The sequence below is a fragment of the Leuresthes tenuis genome, unplaced genomic scaffold (assembly GCF_036924035.1).
Source record: "Leuresthes tenuis unplaced genomic scaffold, fLeuTen1.0.hap1 SCAF_14, whole genome shotgun sequence".
Classification (NCBI taxonomy): Eukaryota; Metazoa; Chordata; class Actinopteri; order Atheriniformes; family Atherinopsidae; genus Leuresthes; species Leuresthes tenuis.
In genome coordinates, this window is record NW_027325368.1 from 6436621 (window position 1) to 6451906 (window position 15286).

Here is a 15286-nt window from a genome sequence, read left to right on the forward strand (position 1 = left end):
TATTCTTTAAAAGAAACAGCATTCACATCCGGGACATGACAGTCCTGAATTAATGAGGCAAAAAAGCGTTGATTGAACAGCAGCGGCTCTGTCTGCAACATTGTAAAGACAATAGTCAACTTATCGCTCTGCAGAAAAGACAGATTTTCATATGCATTTCATCTCAACATCAGCACTGATAGATGTTCTGTGAACAGTTTAAGCTCCAGAAATACCAAACCAAAAGGAACGGGTTTGCTTAAAAAAGGCAAAACACAACATTATTTATTGTTTCTTTTCTCTTATAAAGTGCTGCTTTACTCTATTAAATTTACTTTAAACAAGCAGGACTGTCTGTAAATGATGTTAATAACCAACTGATTTATTTATCAGCAATGGAGTGAGGATGAAAACGATGTTAATGTGTTGATTTAAACGGTCTCGAGCTGCCAGACTTTGCCGAAGTTGTCCCGTTTTGAACTCTGACACCAACAGGGGGATTGATAGTTTTCCTGTTCAAGCTATTTTATCTGATTGCTTGTTAGCAGGAGCTTAATGGCTGCAAATGCTCATTATTTCACATTGAGAAGAAAACGAGACATTTATCGCAAATTGAAACCATTAAAAGTTTGTTCACCAGAATCAACTAGAAACACACTCTGCGCTTTTTAGATTTAATTTATTTGACTGTCTAACATTGACAACCTCTCGACTGGATTGTGTTTAAAAGTCTTTCATTAATCTCATCTGCAGAATCACAAATAAACCCTCTTGGATCTTTTATCAGCTATTTCTGCAAGTATTTGCATTATGATAATAATGTTATTGCGGCTGCATTGTTTCTGCTGACTGGACGGAACCAGCGGAGCATTGCTGTCCCATTATTGCGGCTGATTCTTCACTGTTTATTTGTTTCCTCCTTTTGGCTCGTAGCCGCCGTTGACTTTCTTTAAAAACAGCTTGAACATATGTAGTGATTATTCTTTTACACACAAGTTTGTACACAACAGCTTGAACGTTTTGCCTGTGCCTGATAAAACTGTAAGAGCGCTGGGGTTTTTCTCTCCGTTCATCACTTGCAAAGTTATAAGATGTGTGCATTTGCATTTACGCTGAAATATAGCTGTAATTGCTTTAAATTTGATCTTTGTGCTTGCTGTTTTTCTCCCCCTCAACGTGGCTCAAACTGCTTAGATGTACAAAGTTTTCTTGTACTGCTGCTTTGTTTTTCTTTGGGATGCACCTCCCATCTCATTTTGCTTCCTTCATCCTACTTCTGCTGAAGTAAATCTGCTTACCCTCCCATCATCCCATATTTTTTGTGCTTGGCGACGGCGGCGTTTGCTTTCAGCAGCGGTGCTTTGCCACAATAAAAACCCTGCCATCATCACTGCAGGAGAAAACATCACATTAAAGCAACACACTAATTTGACCAGAAATTGCATTCTTAATGTGCTTTGTTAATGCTTTCATTATGATATCTAGAAGAAAAACAGTGGCAGTGCTACCTTTTGCGAGAACCTCAACAAGGAGCAAAACAGAGGCGGATGTGGAACCAAAATTGCCCTCAAGCACTACTGCCGCATAAAATTACAGGGGAAATTATACTGGAACTGTAAGCTGCTGGGCTGCATAATGTCGTTCAGGATGGAATTAGTGTTTTCATTAGCCAAGTACGTATCAGCGAGTCTCTTTTTTTTTTTTTTTTTTCTTCTTCTTCTTTTCGGTGCCCTACATCTGCAGTGAGGGAGCATACTCGTCCTGTTTTCATCTCCACATCCTCTTTCTGTTTGATCACGGCATAATTTCATTTGGGACTCCTCTCACCCTTTTTTTTTTTCCTCTATTTTCATTCAATGCCTGTCCTGATATGTGCAGCGAGGAAGATGTTCCCCAAGAGGAAGCTGGATGAGAGCGTGAGCGGCGGCGAGAGTCAGAAAGAGGAGGCGGAGGCCTCGGAGGAGCAGCAGGGTCAACAAAACAAACGGCCCCGCGTGGAGAGCGGTGCCAGCGGCGCAGGTATGCCCTCACCTCTGCAGCGAGTCCAATTAACGCACATCCCGAGCAGGTCTGGGAGAGTCGAGTCAAATTTATCTGTATGGCACATTTCATGTACAAAACAATTCAAAGGGTGGAGGACGGGAAAGTTGCTCAAAGACGGACAAAAGGAAACAAAACAAAGCAGTGCATCATTGATTATTTTCCTCACCGTTACAATTTGTGGCATCTTTTATTTAAAGTGTCAACATTTTCATACAAAACAACATATTTTTTACTTTTCATCAGCCCAGTTTCTTTGTTGCTGAAACCCTCACGAGCTGCAGTCATCCATATAAAAAAAAAATTCACCAGTTGACTGGGAGATAAAAAGAGAAATGATAATTAGAATTCATCAGATGATAATTATCTGACAAAAATTCCATGTTTTTTTTGCTTCAGCCTCCCAGATATCATTTGTTTTCTTCCTCTTTCTATGTAAATTAAATGCTTTGAACTGTGGGTCTGACAAAGAAAGCCATTTGCAGATGATTTTTTCTGTTTTATTTATCCATGTTTTTTTTAAGCTGAATAATGGATGTATGATTGGAAACGATTTATGAATTATGGATGATAATCTTTACTTGCAGCTCTAGCATCAGATAACATGGTTGCATCTTTATCTACAGTATTTGACAGCGTGATGGTCAGACTTGTACTGACACCATAAACCAGCAAATGAGGAGCGAAAACAAACCAAATAACTGTCCTTTGTTCCTACGGATTTATTTATCTATTAATTACCTCTGCAAGTGTGAATCTAAACCAAGCAAACAGTACCTGAGGGTACAGGGGACTGCAGAGCTCCTGAAGGATTGAAGCTCTTGCTTCACCGATGGCCCATTCTTCTGTTTTGGTCACTAAAAGCTAGCTTAAGAAATGTCGTTGTCCCAGTATTTCCTAAGGACTGTTGTCGGGCTGAAACAACTGCTCGAGTGACTCAGATTACTAGATTACAAAAACTGACAATGCAAATGATTTGCTTTCATGCTTGGTTTAATCCCCACAAATGTGTTTCACGTGAACAATTATTACTGTTACACAACAAGTGTGTTACTGTGCATTTGTGGAAGGCTTGAAAAACAACAAGGCAAACCACACAGTTGAGGGACTGGATAGTGTAGTGGTATGATCGCCACTTTCCATGTAGGAGACCTGGGTTCAAATCCCCGACATGGAAGGTACTACTTCCAGTACGGGCCCTTAGGCAAGACCCCCTTATCTACCTGTAAGTCTCTTTGGATAAAAGCGTCTGCCAAATGCATAAACACATAAACATAACACATCCAGTTTGCAGAGCAAACACAAGGTGACGTTTCACGTCAGCATTTTAACATAAATCACTGTTATTTGGATGCTAGTAAAGCTCGCTGGCTGAGGTTAAAATGCCAGAACTGCCCCCACAAGCTCAAGCATTTTCCTCGTCTCCACCTGCCCATCAGAGCAGTTGCAGCCTTTAACACATTTATCTGAGCTAATATTATCATTTTTAGATGAAAGCACAGTCAAAATCAAAACAGACTTTTTTATCGGACTGCACTGCTTTTGTAAAAATCAGAGACTGCTGGTTAAGGAGTGGTTTTAACTGGTGTTACTGGTGATATTTCTGATTCAGCGTGCTGTCTTTTACACTTTAATGTAAAAATAACTAAATGATGAGTGATTTGTTCTAAGAAAACATATTTTTTTCTCTCTTTTGAATAGAGATTATTGCTCTTTGATAGAACAAAAATATTTTTAGGATGTTTGATTAATAGATGAAGCAATTGATAAAACGCTTAATTACCAAAATATTTGTTTGCTGCAGCTCTACAGCTGTTGTGCTGTGCTCATGTGTTCAACCAGTCACTGCACATTTAACATTTTCTGGACCATTTATGCATCTCACAGTTCCTGAGATCAGAGAACCACCATCACTCCACATTTCCTGTGGCATGAACACAAAAAAAGGGGGGGGGATTTGCTCCAGTAGTTGCAGGAGCTGTGAAGAAATTCCTGTGGTCCAAAAACAAACTACTGAAGGGACTGTGTGGACCACAACTTTTTGAGATTCTTTTTGAGTATTTTTGTCTACTTTTTATTAATATTCAAAGACACAGAGTAGGTGTAGAGGCAACAAAGTGTTTTTATGTATCTGTTGTGGTCAAATTAAAATGAGTTCGTCCATGTCGGCGTATTAAAAAGTTTATTTGGCAGAATTTCTGCTTCAGTGTTGTAGCTAAAAAGGATCCTGGGGCTACAAACACGAACGTGTTAAGGCAAAAATGATTGCGTTTCTAAACTTGTCAGCTTCATGTGTGCCGAGAAGCAATGTACCCTCATTCTTTTCCAAACCTTTTCTGGTAAATGCCACGCTGGGCTATTGGATTCGCCAGTCCACAAGTTATTTTACAGGTGTTTAAGAGTATATTAGAGCTTCATGTCTGCCCACTGACCCAGCCGGTGTCATGACCCGTGCTCTCTGCTGGGACTTTGTGCTGGAAGCTTGTCAATAGTAATTTCTCTCCTACTTGACTGTCTCGGGTTAAAAGGAAACCTCAGAAATATCACCTGAGGCATTTATTGAGATATGCTTTCAGGTTGAAAACTATCTTGAAGCATAGCCTCACGAAGATAAATAAATAAAGAATAATGGTTGCCCTTGGTAAACCTGCTGGCATTTATCTCTTCATTGACTCCACTCTCGTTTTGTCTTCCTCTGTGTAGACAACACCGATGAACCCATGGAGGAGGGAGCAAAGGAAGAAAATGCTGAAAAGGCAGTGACCGAGGCTAACAGCCCAGACGAGAAGGTGGAGAACCAGAAGAACGGGAAAGGAAAGAAGGCCAAGAAGGAGAAGAAGCAGGTGAAGAAAAATGGCTCTGATGAGGAAGAAGAGAAAGCTGAGGGGGCAGAAAAGAAAAATGAAGCCGGGGAGAAGACGGATGATGAGAAAGAGCTCACCGTCACCAAAGAGGAGGCGGTTGAAAAGGACACTCGAGACGGAGGAGAGAGCCCCAAAAGTCAAATGTTAGAAAAAAAGCAGAACGAGGCAAAGGAGCAGAAAGATAAGGAGCCAGCCAAGAAACCCTCTATCAGCAGTTTCTTTGGTGAGAGGAAATTTGCATGGCTTGCGTTTCTGGGGGAAAAAAAAAAGAAAACTTCTAGATATGTGCGCTGCATTTTGCATTTTACCATCTTCTCAAAGTGAGAAAAGGTTTCCTGTCGCCAACCCCCCCGCTGCACCCTCACAATTTCTTTTGTCTTTTCATTCTTCCAACAGTTCCCAGAAAAGCAACCGTGAAGAAAGAAACACCGGAGGGGAGGGAAGGGGAGAAAAAGACGAGTCCAGAGAAGAAGAAGTCTGAGGAGGAGCGTAAAGACATAAAGGAGTAAGACAAAGGACCACAGGAAGTTGCGGACAGTTCGCTTTTAATTGGCCAGGCACCTTTAACACTCTGTGTGGAACCTTGTTTGCATGTTTTCTGACTCTTGGACATGTGTTGTTGAGTTGAACCTGACCTCTGACCCCTTTGGGAAAACAAACATATCAAAGATGGGGATAATCAGAAACTTCTAATACTAAGAACTAATTGCATAATCTTCCATCCTTAATGAACCAGTTTATTCTTTATGTGACGTGACTAACTTGACATGCACTTGGACTATCTAAAGCTGACCTGCAACTACCTAAACTCTAAAGCTTCAAATTAGTTGGCAGCCTTTAACGTTTTACTGGCTGCGTCAACATGTTCTCCTCCTCCTCCTCTGAGTGTAAGAAACCTGCTGCTGTAGAGGAGGTGAGACTGTCTGATGTCGGGCTCGAAGTCTATACAAATTCATCTTATTTTAGATGCATGGCTAATTGGGCTCAGCCAGTTGTTCATAATGATTTAGAGATGATAATTCGCTCCATATGTGAAGTGCAAAACATTTCAGTGATTTAGGTGAAGACGTAGTGTGACCTTACTTACTGAATTACTTTGAGATTCGATTGGCTGTGCAGGGAACGAACATTATTGTTGTTAAGCCAAGAAAAGTGAAGCCCAATCATGAGCCCAGAGCTTTCAGTGAGGTGGAAGTCCAACATTTTCTAACATGATAAGCAGCTGATATTTTATTCTGTTGTTAGAACAACACTAACTTAGTAAAGCATCTGATCTTAGTCTCCAGGAATGAGTTGTACTTGCAGCCATAAATCCTAATGTGGCAGAAGTCAGTTTAATCTCATAATACCTTTAAATGAAGGTTTTACTTATTCAAGTTGAGGAAGTTTCGTATTTGAAGGTGAAAATGATCACCACAATAGGTCAGTTTTACCAGGCGAGACGCATGTTTTTGTCCTATTTACGATTTAATTTGCTCATTTAAAAACCTTCCCCCACCCAGCCTAGCAGCTGACAACGAGAGGAAAACCAACTGTTATTCATCAGCACTGTTGCCTGCTGATTAAAAGTCATCAAGCCGACTGAGACGAGCATGCACTACTTTACGCTGCAGGCCTGACACAGTAACACCATTTACATGACATGATTAGCTTGTTTGGTATTAAACAATAAATACTGTAGCCCGTTTGTCGTTTACGCCCATCAAACAGAGGTGACTCACTTTATTGTGGAATCAGGTGAGAAAAGTCGTAGTTGCAACATAAACTGCGTCCACAACAGGAACAATTCAAACTTTATTTACTTTAGATTTCAGTCATGCAGCCTTTTCGCGTATCTGCTGGTGAACGCAGCGTCTTTGCAGGAGGGTTTGGTGGCAGAGTTAATGTCGGCTTGTCAGTAGTCTCTGCTGTTGTTGTCGTTTCTGTTTTTCACCAACTTCTCCTCATCTCTGTGCTCTGTCAGCTGGCACTTTGTTAGCCGCTGGCTCCTCCTCTTCATCCGTCGGCTCAAGTGCACAAAGTTGGCTTTTTTTTTTCTTTTTCTTAATGCGGGATTTTAATGATGGCGATAGTTGAGTTTTTGATGTTTTAAAATGTCTGTTCTTCAGAAAAGGCCCTCAGAGGCTGTTGTAAACATGAAAATTAATTGGCAGAAAAAAATCAACATTGTAATTTAGAAAATCAAACCAACACTTTTGGTTGGTTATTTCTTTTCTTTTCTTTGAAACGATCTCTTTGCTGTATTTGCGAGATGATAAGAGTTTATGTAGAAATGGTTATGCCGAACACAAGTGCGAGGAAACGGAGCAGTTTCCATGGAAACTGTAAAAACTTAATATGCAGTAAATGCCTCAACTTAAGGACACCCTTTAAGATGTTCATTGCAACATCCTTAAGTGAGTCCCTCAGCTGAAAGGGAGTTAAAGCCTCAAGTGTCACACTTAAGAAGACTTGAGGTTCTTTGTGCCCCTGATCCTGGAGAGATTTAGTTATTTCCTGGTGGGTTTTTGACACCTTGTTGCCAGGTCATCAGCCATCACTTTGTGTTTGGGAGCCTCCGTTGTGAAAGTTGACGACTACATTTTTGCTCGGGGAACATTCTTGATGTGATCACAGCTTTTAATTACTGCGCTGCGAGTAATTAAAGAGTAAACAAACATTTGAAGGTAAATATAAATTACAGCCTGCTGCACCAGTGGGGAGATCCCACGTGCCTCGTGCGCTTGCCTACCACCTGGCCCCGGAAAGTATCCAGCGAGAAGCCTCTGTCTTCCACACATGCACACCGTGCGCCCCCCTTACATCTTCTAGCACTTTTATTACATGCATGTGAGGCGCCGGCGTCTGCAGCAGCATGCAGTTGCTTTGTCATTTTGAGGTCATGTTAACTATTCCAGACGCAAACTGAAGTTCTCAAAGGAGAAAATGCATTTTTTATCCCCCTATTTATTTTTCATCACTGCCTTGTGTGTGACAGCGAAAGAGTGACAGGGGAATGCATACAAAACAAAGTTCCCAGCTGTAGTTTCAGCGTGTGAATGTATTTTTATGGAGGGGGAGTAAATTCTTAACACTTACCATGTTGCTGCAGAAGAAGAAGAAGAAGAAGAAAACTTCAGTGTGTTTTGGAATCTTTACTCTAAATGAGTCTTATCCAAAGTGAGAGTGTTATCATCATTATTAAGCTGCGGTCGGCATCACTGAGTGTAACAGTTGCTGCTTTTTCTCAGTTCGGCTCTAATTTTCTTCTTATGTGTTTATGTTTTTCTTGTTTCTTTCAGCGAGCCTGCCTCAGAACAAACTGACTACGATCCTGCCAGGCCACACTACCATCCTGTGGACCACGCTTGCTGGAAGCAAGGACAGAAGTGAGCTTATTTTTTTCCGTCTAATTACCGTCTAATGCAAAAAGTCCAAGTCTGAATATCTAACTCTTTGGATACGTCTTAGAATATGTTCCACCCTGTATGAGACTCTATATTGTTTGTGCACATAAGCCCATCCACCCCACTGTAGAATCCAATCTCTTTAGGTGCCAGACATTGATAAATAAAGGTGAAAAAGATGTGAGGGGGGGGGGCACCAGGGGTGTGTTTTGCAATCAGCTTTTCCCAACATCAGCCAGAAATTATGTGATGCAGGTTTCCAGACTGTATAAAGTTTTCAGAAAGGCCCTCGAGTGTGTAATTTTCTCAATTTGGTACAAGTCATTACATCTTTGAGCCATAGGCCACCCATCCATCCATCCAGTTTCCATACCCACTAGGCTGGAGCCTATACCAGCTGCTATCAGTCGAGAGGCATCCTGGACGGGTAGCCAGTCTACCGCAGGACCCTCGCAGAGACAAACAAACATGGCCTCCCGCACTCAATCAGTTTACAATCACCTATAACTTTACTGCCAGAGGTGAAATTTCTTAAAAAATATGAAGGATCATGGAGAAACTGACAATGTGTGACTATCTATCTATTGGACTGTTTGGAACCCCCCCCCCCAAAAAAAAAATCAGATCACATGTTGTGGATTATGCAAATATGGGTAATTACAGGGTTTTTTATTTCAATGTGGACAACCAGCATGAGGTCAACTTGTCTTCTTCCCCTGTTTGCTTTGCATTTCTGGCTCTCAGTGTAAGACTAACCTAATCTACCCACTAAACAGACGGCAGCTGAGTCTCAAGGTTTTCACACGGCGGGGATGACAGATGTTCGGTGCCTCTCCAAGTCCACCTTCTTTAAATTCATCTTTTTTATGCTCTCTAAACCATTACATTAAAAAACTCAGAGGGGATACGATTTTTTAGGCCACTGAAACGCTTCAACTTGCACATGGAAAATCTTAAGAATTTTACGTTAAGGCCATCATGCAGTCCGTTCTTCATGTATCGTGATGTTCTCTGGTGGTTCTAACCTCTTTTGAATTTATTGGTACTGGACAGCTGAAGCTACATTTTATTTACAAGTTTGGGCTGTTCAGAAACACTTGAAAAGCATTTACACCCCATGGGTCACCTGAAAATCTTGAAGTTTAAGCCTGTAAATTCTGCCGTCTTGTGCATCATAACAGTTCTTTCTCATGTCAAATTCTTTGCGAGTGCACATCTTCCCCGACATGGCAGCTCCACCCTTTGTCCCCGTTGCTCTTGTTTTCATGCCGTTTTGACAACCTCACATCAGAGCTCATTCTCCCGTTGCACTAATTGCTAGTTGCTTTGAAGAGCCGAGTCAGCTAAACGCCGTGAATGTAAAAACCTGTCAGCGTCAATGCTTTGCCTGCTAACTACGAGCTTATGTCTCTCCAGAGTGCCGTACTTGGCAGTGGCTCGCACCTTTGAGAAAATTGAAGAGGACTCTGGCAGGTAAGAGCTCCATATGGAGGAAAAAGCAGAAAACACCATTTGGGAGGAAGTGATTGCAACAGTTTCAAAGGATGCACATTTCAGTCAATCTAACATCCAGGCCACCTGCTGGGAATTTTTTGGAATAAAATTAGGGAAAGGGAGAAATGTTGATTGTTTTCTGGGTTGGACAGGTAATGTGTTTTTTTTTTCTTTGGTTTTCATCTGTTGGATACCTGCGTGATTGCTCCTGTTAGAGCTCCTTTTGAGAGAAACAATGAAACTAACAAGAAATATGGATTTTGATGGAGGTAGAATGTGTGCTCCTTAGTTCTGGGGTTCCAAATGAAACATTTTAACTAAGATTTGAAACCCAAGTCTTTTGCCACCAAACTGAAAACATCTGAACTGACTTTCTGTTTGTCTTTAATCAATGTTGAATGTCAAATGCTCTGTATCGCCAAGTGTCATTAGAGAGTAAAACCTCCAGATGAATCTTATTTCCTTCCTCGCTGTATTTACAGGATGATCTGAAAATGCTTGTCTCAGATCGTTCCCTTTGTTGTTTCACAGGCTGAGAAACATTGAGACGCTGTCGAACTTGTTTCGCTCGGTGCTGCTGCTCTCTCCAGGTAAATGCTATTTTATCTCTCCCATAATGCATGCTGATGCAGCTACACAGGCAGTTGGCTGCCAGCCACTCTATCGGGGAGATGATGAAGCCAGGTTGCACTTAAAAGGGGGAGGACGCTTCAGTTCGGTGTGCGGATGAGCGCGTACCTGAGGGACTCCGATAATGTTTGTGCTGATGTGTTGATGCGTGTTTGTGTCTTTTTGTTGGCGTTTCAGTTTGTCTGTGTTTTTGACTGCGTGTTGCTGTTATTGTGCATACATTTTTGTGCTTTTTTATGTCTGAGAGTGTTTCTTTGTCTGTATACTCATTGAATTTGCATCTGTGTGTTGTGTCTTCCCAGTGTTTTGTGTTTGAAATCCTATTTGAGTGTGGGTTTTGAGGTGCGTGCACATGTGTCTATAGTTTTTGTGGGTAAGTGTTTCTTTGTATGTGTGTTTTCTTCTACTTAAAACACTTTTCTTTGTGCTGTTCTTGCTCCTAGATGACCTGCTGTGCTGTGTGTACCTGTGTTTGAACCAGCTTGGCCCTGCCTACCTGGGAATGGAGCTCGGTGTCGGAGAGACGGTGCTGATGAAAGCCATCGCACAAGCAACTGGTAACAGGCACACCACACCAGCACGCAATTGTAACCGCTCTGTTGTGCCCAAACGCTGCTTGTGCATTCCCTACCTAACTGCTGATTCAATCCTTTGCTCATCAGCCAAAGAGGCGGCCTTTTGACGTCTCGCTCTTGTTTCCAGGGCGACAGTTGGACAAAATTAAAGCAGAAGCGCAGGAAAAAGGAGATTTGGGCCTAGTGGCAGAGAGTTCCCGTAGCAACCAGCGCATGATGTTCAAACCAGCCAGTCTGACAGTAGGGGGCGTCTTCAAGAAATTGAAGGAAATTGGCAGCATGAGTGGGAACTCGGTGAGTCACAGAATAACATTTTCATTAGAGGAAAACAGGCTCAGGGACAATATTGTTTTCTTTCTATTTGCCTCTCAGTATCAAACGCAGTGAGAGAAAAGAAGTGTAATGTTAATGTGATTGTGCACTGAGCAAGAAATGATTGGTTTGCCTACTTCTGAGGGACGAGGTTAATTTCTCAGCCTTTAAGTAAGTTCTCACCTGGCTGGAAACTCTTGTGCAATTAGTTCCCTTTTCCTCCCTGTTGCTGCAGGATCAAGATTTTTTTCTTTTCTTTTCTTTTGCTTTGAACATGGAGTTTGTACTGGCTGGTAACCTCAGTCTTTTTGCATTCTGTCTCCTCTCGCTCTTCTGTGAATCTCAATTTCCTCCCGCTTGCCTCAGGCCATGAATAAGAAAATCGACATCATCAAAGGCCTCTTTGTGGCATGCCGCTTTTCAGAGGCCCGCTACATAGTCAGGTAAAATAAGACTCTCTCATACGCATACACAGACAACCTTAGCTGCTTGTGTGACCACAGGCATCTGCACGTTTACAGACGCGCAGAATTTCCCAGGGCCTCCCAACTCCCCGTGTGCCTGTTTGAGCGTGTTGCTCTGGTCATGTGTAGCAGGTGCAAATGGACACGTACACTGACTTGTTGATCTTTTGTGTTTGATGGACAGGTCCCTGGCTGGGAAGCTGAGAATTGGTCTTGCTGAGCAGAGCGTGCTCTCTGCTCTGAGTCAAGCTGTCTGCTTGACCCCACCTGGACAAGGTAACCACCTCATGTTAGCTGTAATCGTTCCTACTGTTCACACTGGCCTATAACAAAAAAATAAAAAATCTGCTTTCAGTGTAAGCGATAGGAACCAAATCGATGAGTCTTTTCTGTCTAATTAAACTTTTAAACTTTAATGTTAGATTTGAATACTGACTTACACAACTGAGTATCCTCTGACCTGATCTTTATTTTCCATTGTAGAGTTCCTCGTAGTTAGTCTTTCCATCACAACCCAGAAAATCCTGTGAAGGATCTTCAGACTGAAAATACTGACATGTCAATATGATTTATATATGATATATAAACAGTGATATCCAACTGATATGTCCAGGGCTGACTAGAAGTTCCACCACTAACAATCAAGCAGCTTTACTGCGTCTCACACTGAGATGGTCGGATCTTTGAGAATCTTGCATTGCTGTTAGGCTCAGACCATGCACTGTCAGTCGGAGGCATGTTATGTTGTGGAATGAATGTCTGGTGAATAGCTTTGCATATAGAAGAAGAAAATTAATACGGCAGCAAGGGGCATGCGATCCATCTGTCTCTCTCTTGCATTTTAAAGTGCATCCAAACAGTAAATAGGCTGTAGCCAGCATGGATGGTACCACATTTCTGCATTGAAAAGCCACAGGGAGAAGCTGGAGAGTGTCGTCATGGTGAAAGAGAAGTGTTTTTCTTCCTCTAAATGGGACTCTTGGAAACTCTTGTATTCCACCGTCTTAACTTTTCCATCACCATCTTAATTAGCGAGGTTCATTGTGTTATAGTGTAAATATTCTTCATAGGAGTGCAAGATATTTTGAAGATGTTACTAAAAAGGAGGGGTGTGGAGTGTAGTTGTTTTATTCATGATTACTCAGTGCTAACATATTCCTTGCACCAATTAGAATGGTGATAGATCAGATTCACATCATTTAACATGTTAAAGCCGGTAGGCGACCACGTGCCTCTTTTGTACATGTGAAAACAGCAACCCTGCGGTATGTAATGTGATATACCAACACGTAGATGCATTCATCGCTTAAAGCAGGACATTTTTACAGCCCATCCCTCACCACCTGCTTTTAACGCCATCGCAACCTGCTCTCACCAACGCTACATACACCAAATTAGATGGGTTCCATCCTGATTATTAAAACGTCGTTGCTTGGTCACGACTGAAGATGTGCTTTAAAAGAAGTCAATTAGACCAGAGGTTCGATGGGGGAATTTGCATTAATCTGTGGTCTTGTCTGGAAATGTTTTCCCTCACATTTTTATTTATTTATTTCACCATTATTTAATCAGGCAGGTCAACTCCTGTTTTTTTTTTTTGTTTTTTTTGCAGAGCTGCAGTGGATCACTGCGATGACTAATTTATCTTAATTTATTATTCAGCCATAATTCAAACATAATCATTCATGTGAAACAAACACACTGGGTCTGAAAGAACATCTTCAGTCTGAGTATTTATTATAAAGGGGAAAAAACCGTGCAGCTATGCAAAATTTTTATGTTTCGTGGTCTTTGAGGTGCCTCTGAACTTTCATCCAGCATGTGTCGGGTCGTATAAATGTTCAAGCACTTGCATAGATCTGTTTGAGATGCATTTCTTTTCCTCCTTCATAGGTTTTCCTCCTGCTGTGATCGATGCAGGGAAGGGGATGAGTGCTGAGAGCAGGCGGAACTGGATCGAAGAGAAGAGTCTAATTCTTAAACAGACTTATTGGTAACTGAGGCCTTAACTTGAGCCCCTGGATTCACTTTGCAGTCTCTCTTTGGGGCCACTATAATGTTTCATCCTGTTTAAGTCCGTGTCCTTCATAGTCCCTCATTCATTCTGGTCACTTTCTGTTTGGCATTGATTTTTTTCTTCTTCCACAAACACCTTGTCTTTTGTGCAGCGAGATGCCCAATTATGACGTCATCATCCCAGTTCTGCTAAAAGAGGGCATTGACCAGCTACCCAATCACTGCAAGCTCACTCCTGGTAAGCATCCAATCAAGAGGCAGAATCCAAAACAGTGGCTGGTGTTTATCGATCCATTCAGTGGAGCTGGTCAGTTATTGTAGTTGAGTAATTTATCACAAAAAAGATAAAAAAGAAAGCCCTAAACTAAGACTTAGCTCCCAATTATGCTGTTGTCAGGCTGTGTGTGATAACGAGCCTTGGCACCAAGGTGGGAAATAAATACCAGCCGCCATCTGAATGCTACTAAAGTGGGAAAGTAATTTGCTTGTTATTGGTCAGTTGGACAAATTTAGCAGCTCTTTTGGCAGGTAAACAATTGTTCTTCTGTGAGTTGCTGTCTTCTGAAGTGTGAGGTGGTTCAAAGAGCTGGTGAATATTTGAATAGTATCGGCCAATTAGGACAATACAGCCCCGTCATATCATCCTCTTGCTCTAAAGCTGTAATTAAGGGAATTTGTTGGGTATACTTTGTTTTATCTCTCCTGCTGCTTTTGAAGCTTAACTTGGCAGCCCGAGGGGACGTGAGTCAGAGAACTCTAATATGGGAGCACAAACAAACTTATTTGGCCTAGCAGAAACAGTGACAGGTGCGACGTTGGTTTTCCATGAGAGAATGTGTCTTTGCAGCTCCTGAGTTGTTGGTTTTTTTTCTCGTGTCACTTGGGAGGGCCTGTTAGCACCAGCTCTGGTGCTCTTCCTCTTCACATTCACCAGACATGTAGCCAATGAAGACGTTCTCCCCTCGGCTAAGTCAGAATCATTGTTTTGATTATTTATAATTCATGAAAAAACATCTTGGTTGGCATGTCCCGCTGCTTTTGGCAGTTTGCTTACTTCACCTCTCCCACCATCCTTCGTCTTCCAGGTGTACCGCTGAGACCCATGTTGGCTCATCCCACCAAGGGTGTTGGCGAGGTGATGAAGAAGTTCGACGAGGCCGCGTTCACCTGCGAATACAAATATGACGGCGAGCGCGCTCAGGTTTGTGTGCTTTCATGTAGATGGAGATGTGACAGAGTGCAACTGTTTGTTTTTCTTGCATTTGGCACCCAACATATGCCTGCTTAATTTTGTATGCGTATACCTTTCGGCTGTGTTTTTTGAGCAAGAGGTATTGCTGTTGCTGCTCTTTGCCGTGCGCTCTCCTGGCTGTGTGTGTGCGTGTGCGTGTGCGTGTGCGTGTGCGCGTGCGTGTGCGCGTGCGCGTGCGTGGCTGTGCCTTTTCTTTTAAGATAAACAGTAGTGCTGCTTTTACCCCTGGCCTGTGGGCAGAACGAGCTACTACTGCGACTGTGGGCCAGATGGG

General features: G+C 42.2%; 1 protein-coding gene across 1 annotated transcript in view; it reads left to right on the forward strand.

The window, feature by feature from the left end:
* Positions 1-15286, forward strand: part of lig1 (ligase I, DNA, ATP-dependent) — a 54412-nt gene that overhangs the window by 6957 nt on the left and 32169 nt on the right. Inside the window, exons 5-17 of the mRNA XM_072363663.1 lie at positions 1858-1998; positions 4723-5106; positions 5280-5388; positions 8165-8251; positions 9686-9742; positions 10295-10353; positions 10837-10950; positions 11096-11262; positions 11647-11723; positions 11929-12020; positions 13638-13737; positions 13913-13998; positions 14846-14961. Of these exons, the coding sequence (XP_072219764.1) occupies positions 1858-1998; positions 4723-5106; positions 5280-5388; positions 8165-8251; positions 9686-9742; positions 10295-10353; positions 10837-10950; positions 11096-11262; positions 11647-11723; positions 11929-12020; positions 13638-13737; positions 13913-13998; positions 14846-14961 (1589 nt within the window). The remainder of the gene's footprint in view (positions 1-1857; positions 1999-4722; positions 5107-5279; positions 5389-8164; positions 8252-9685; positions 9743-10294; positions 10354-10836; positions 10951-11095; positions 11263-11646; positions 11724-11928; positions 12021-13637; positions 13738-13912; positions 13999-14845; positions 14962-15286) is intronic.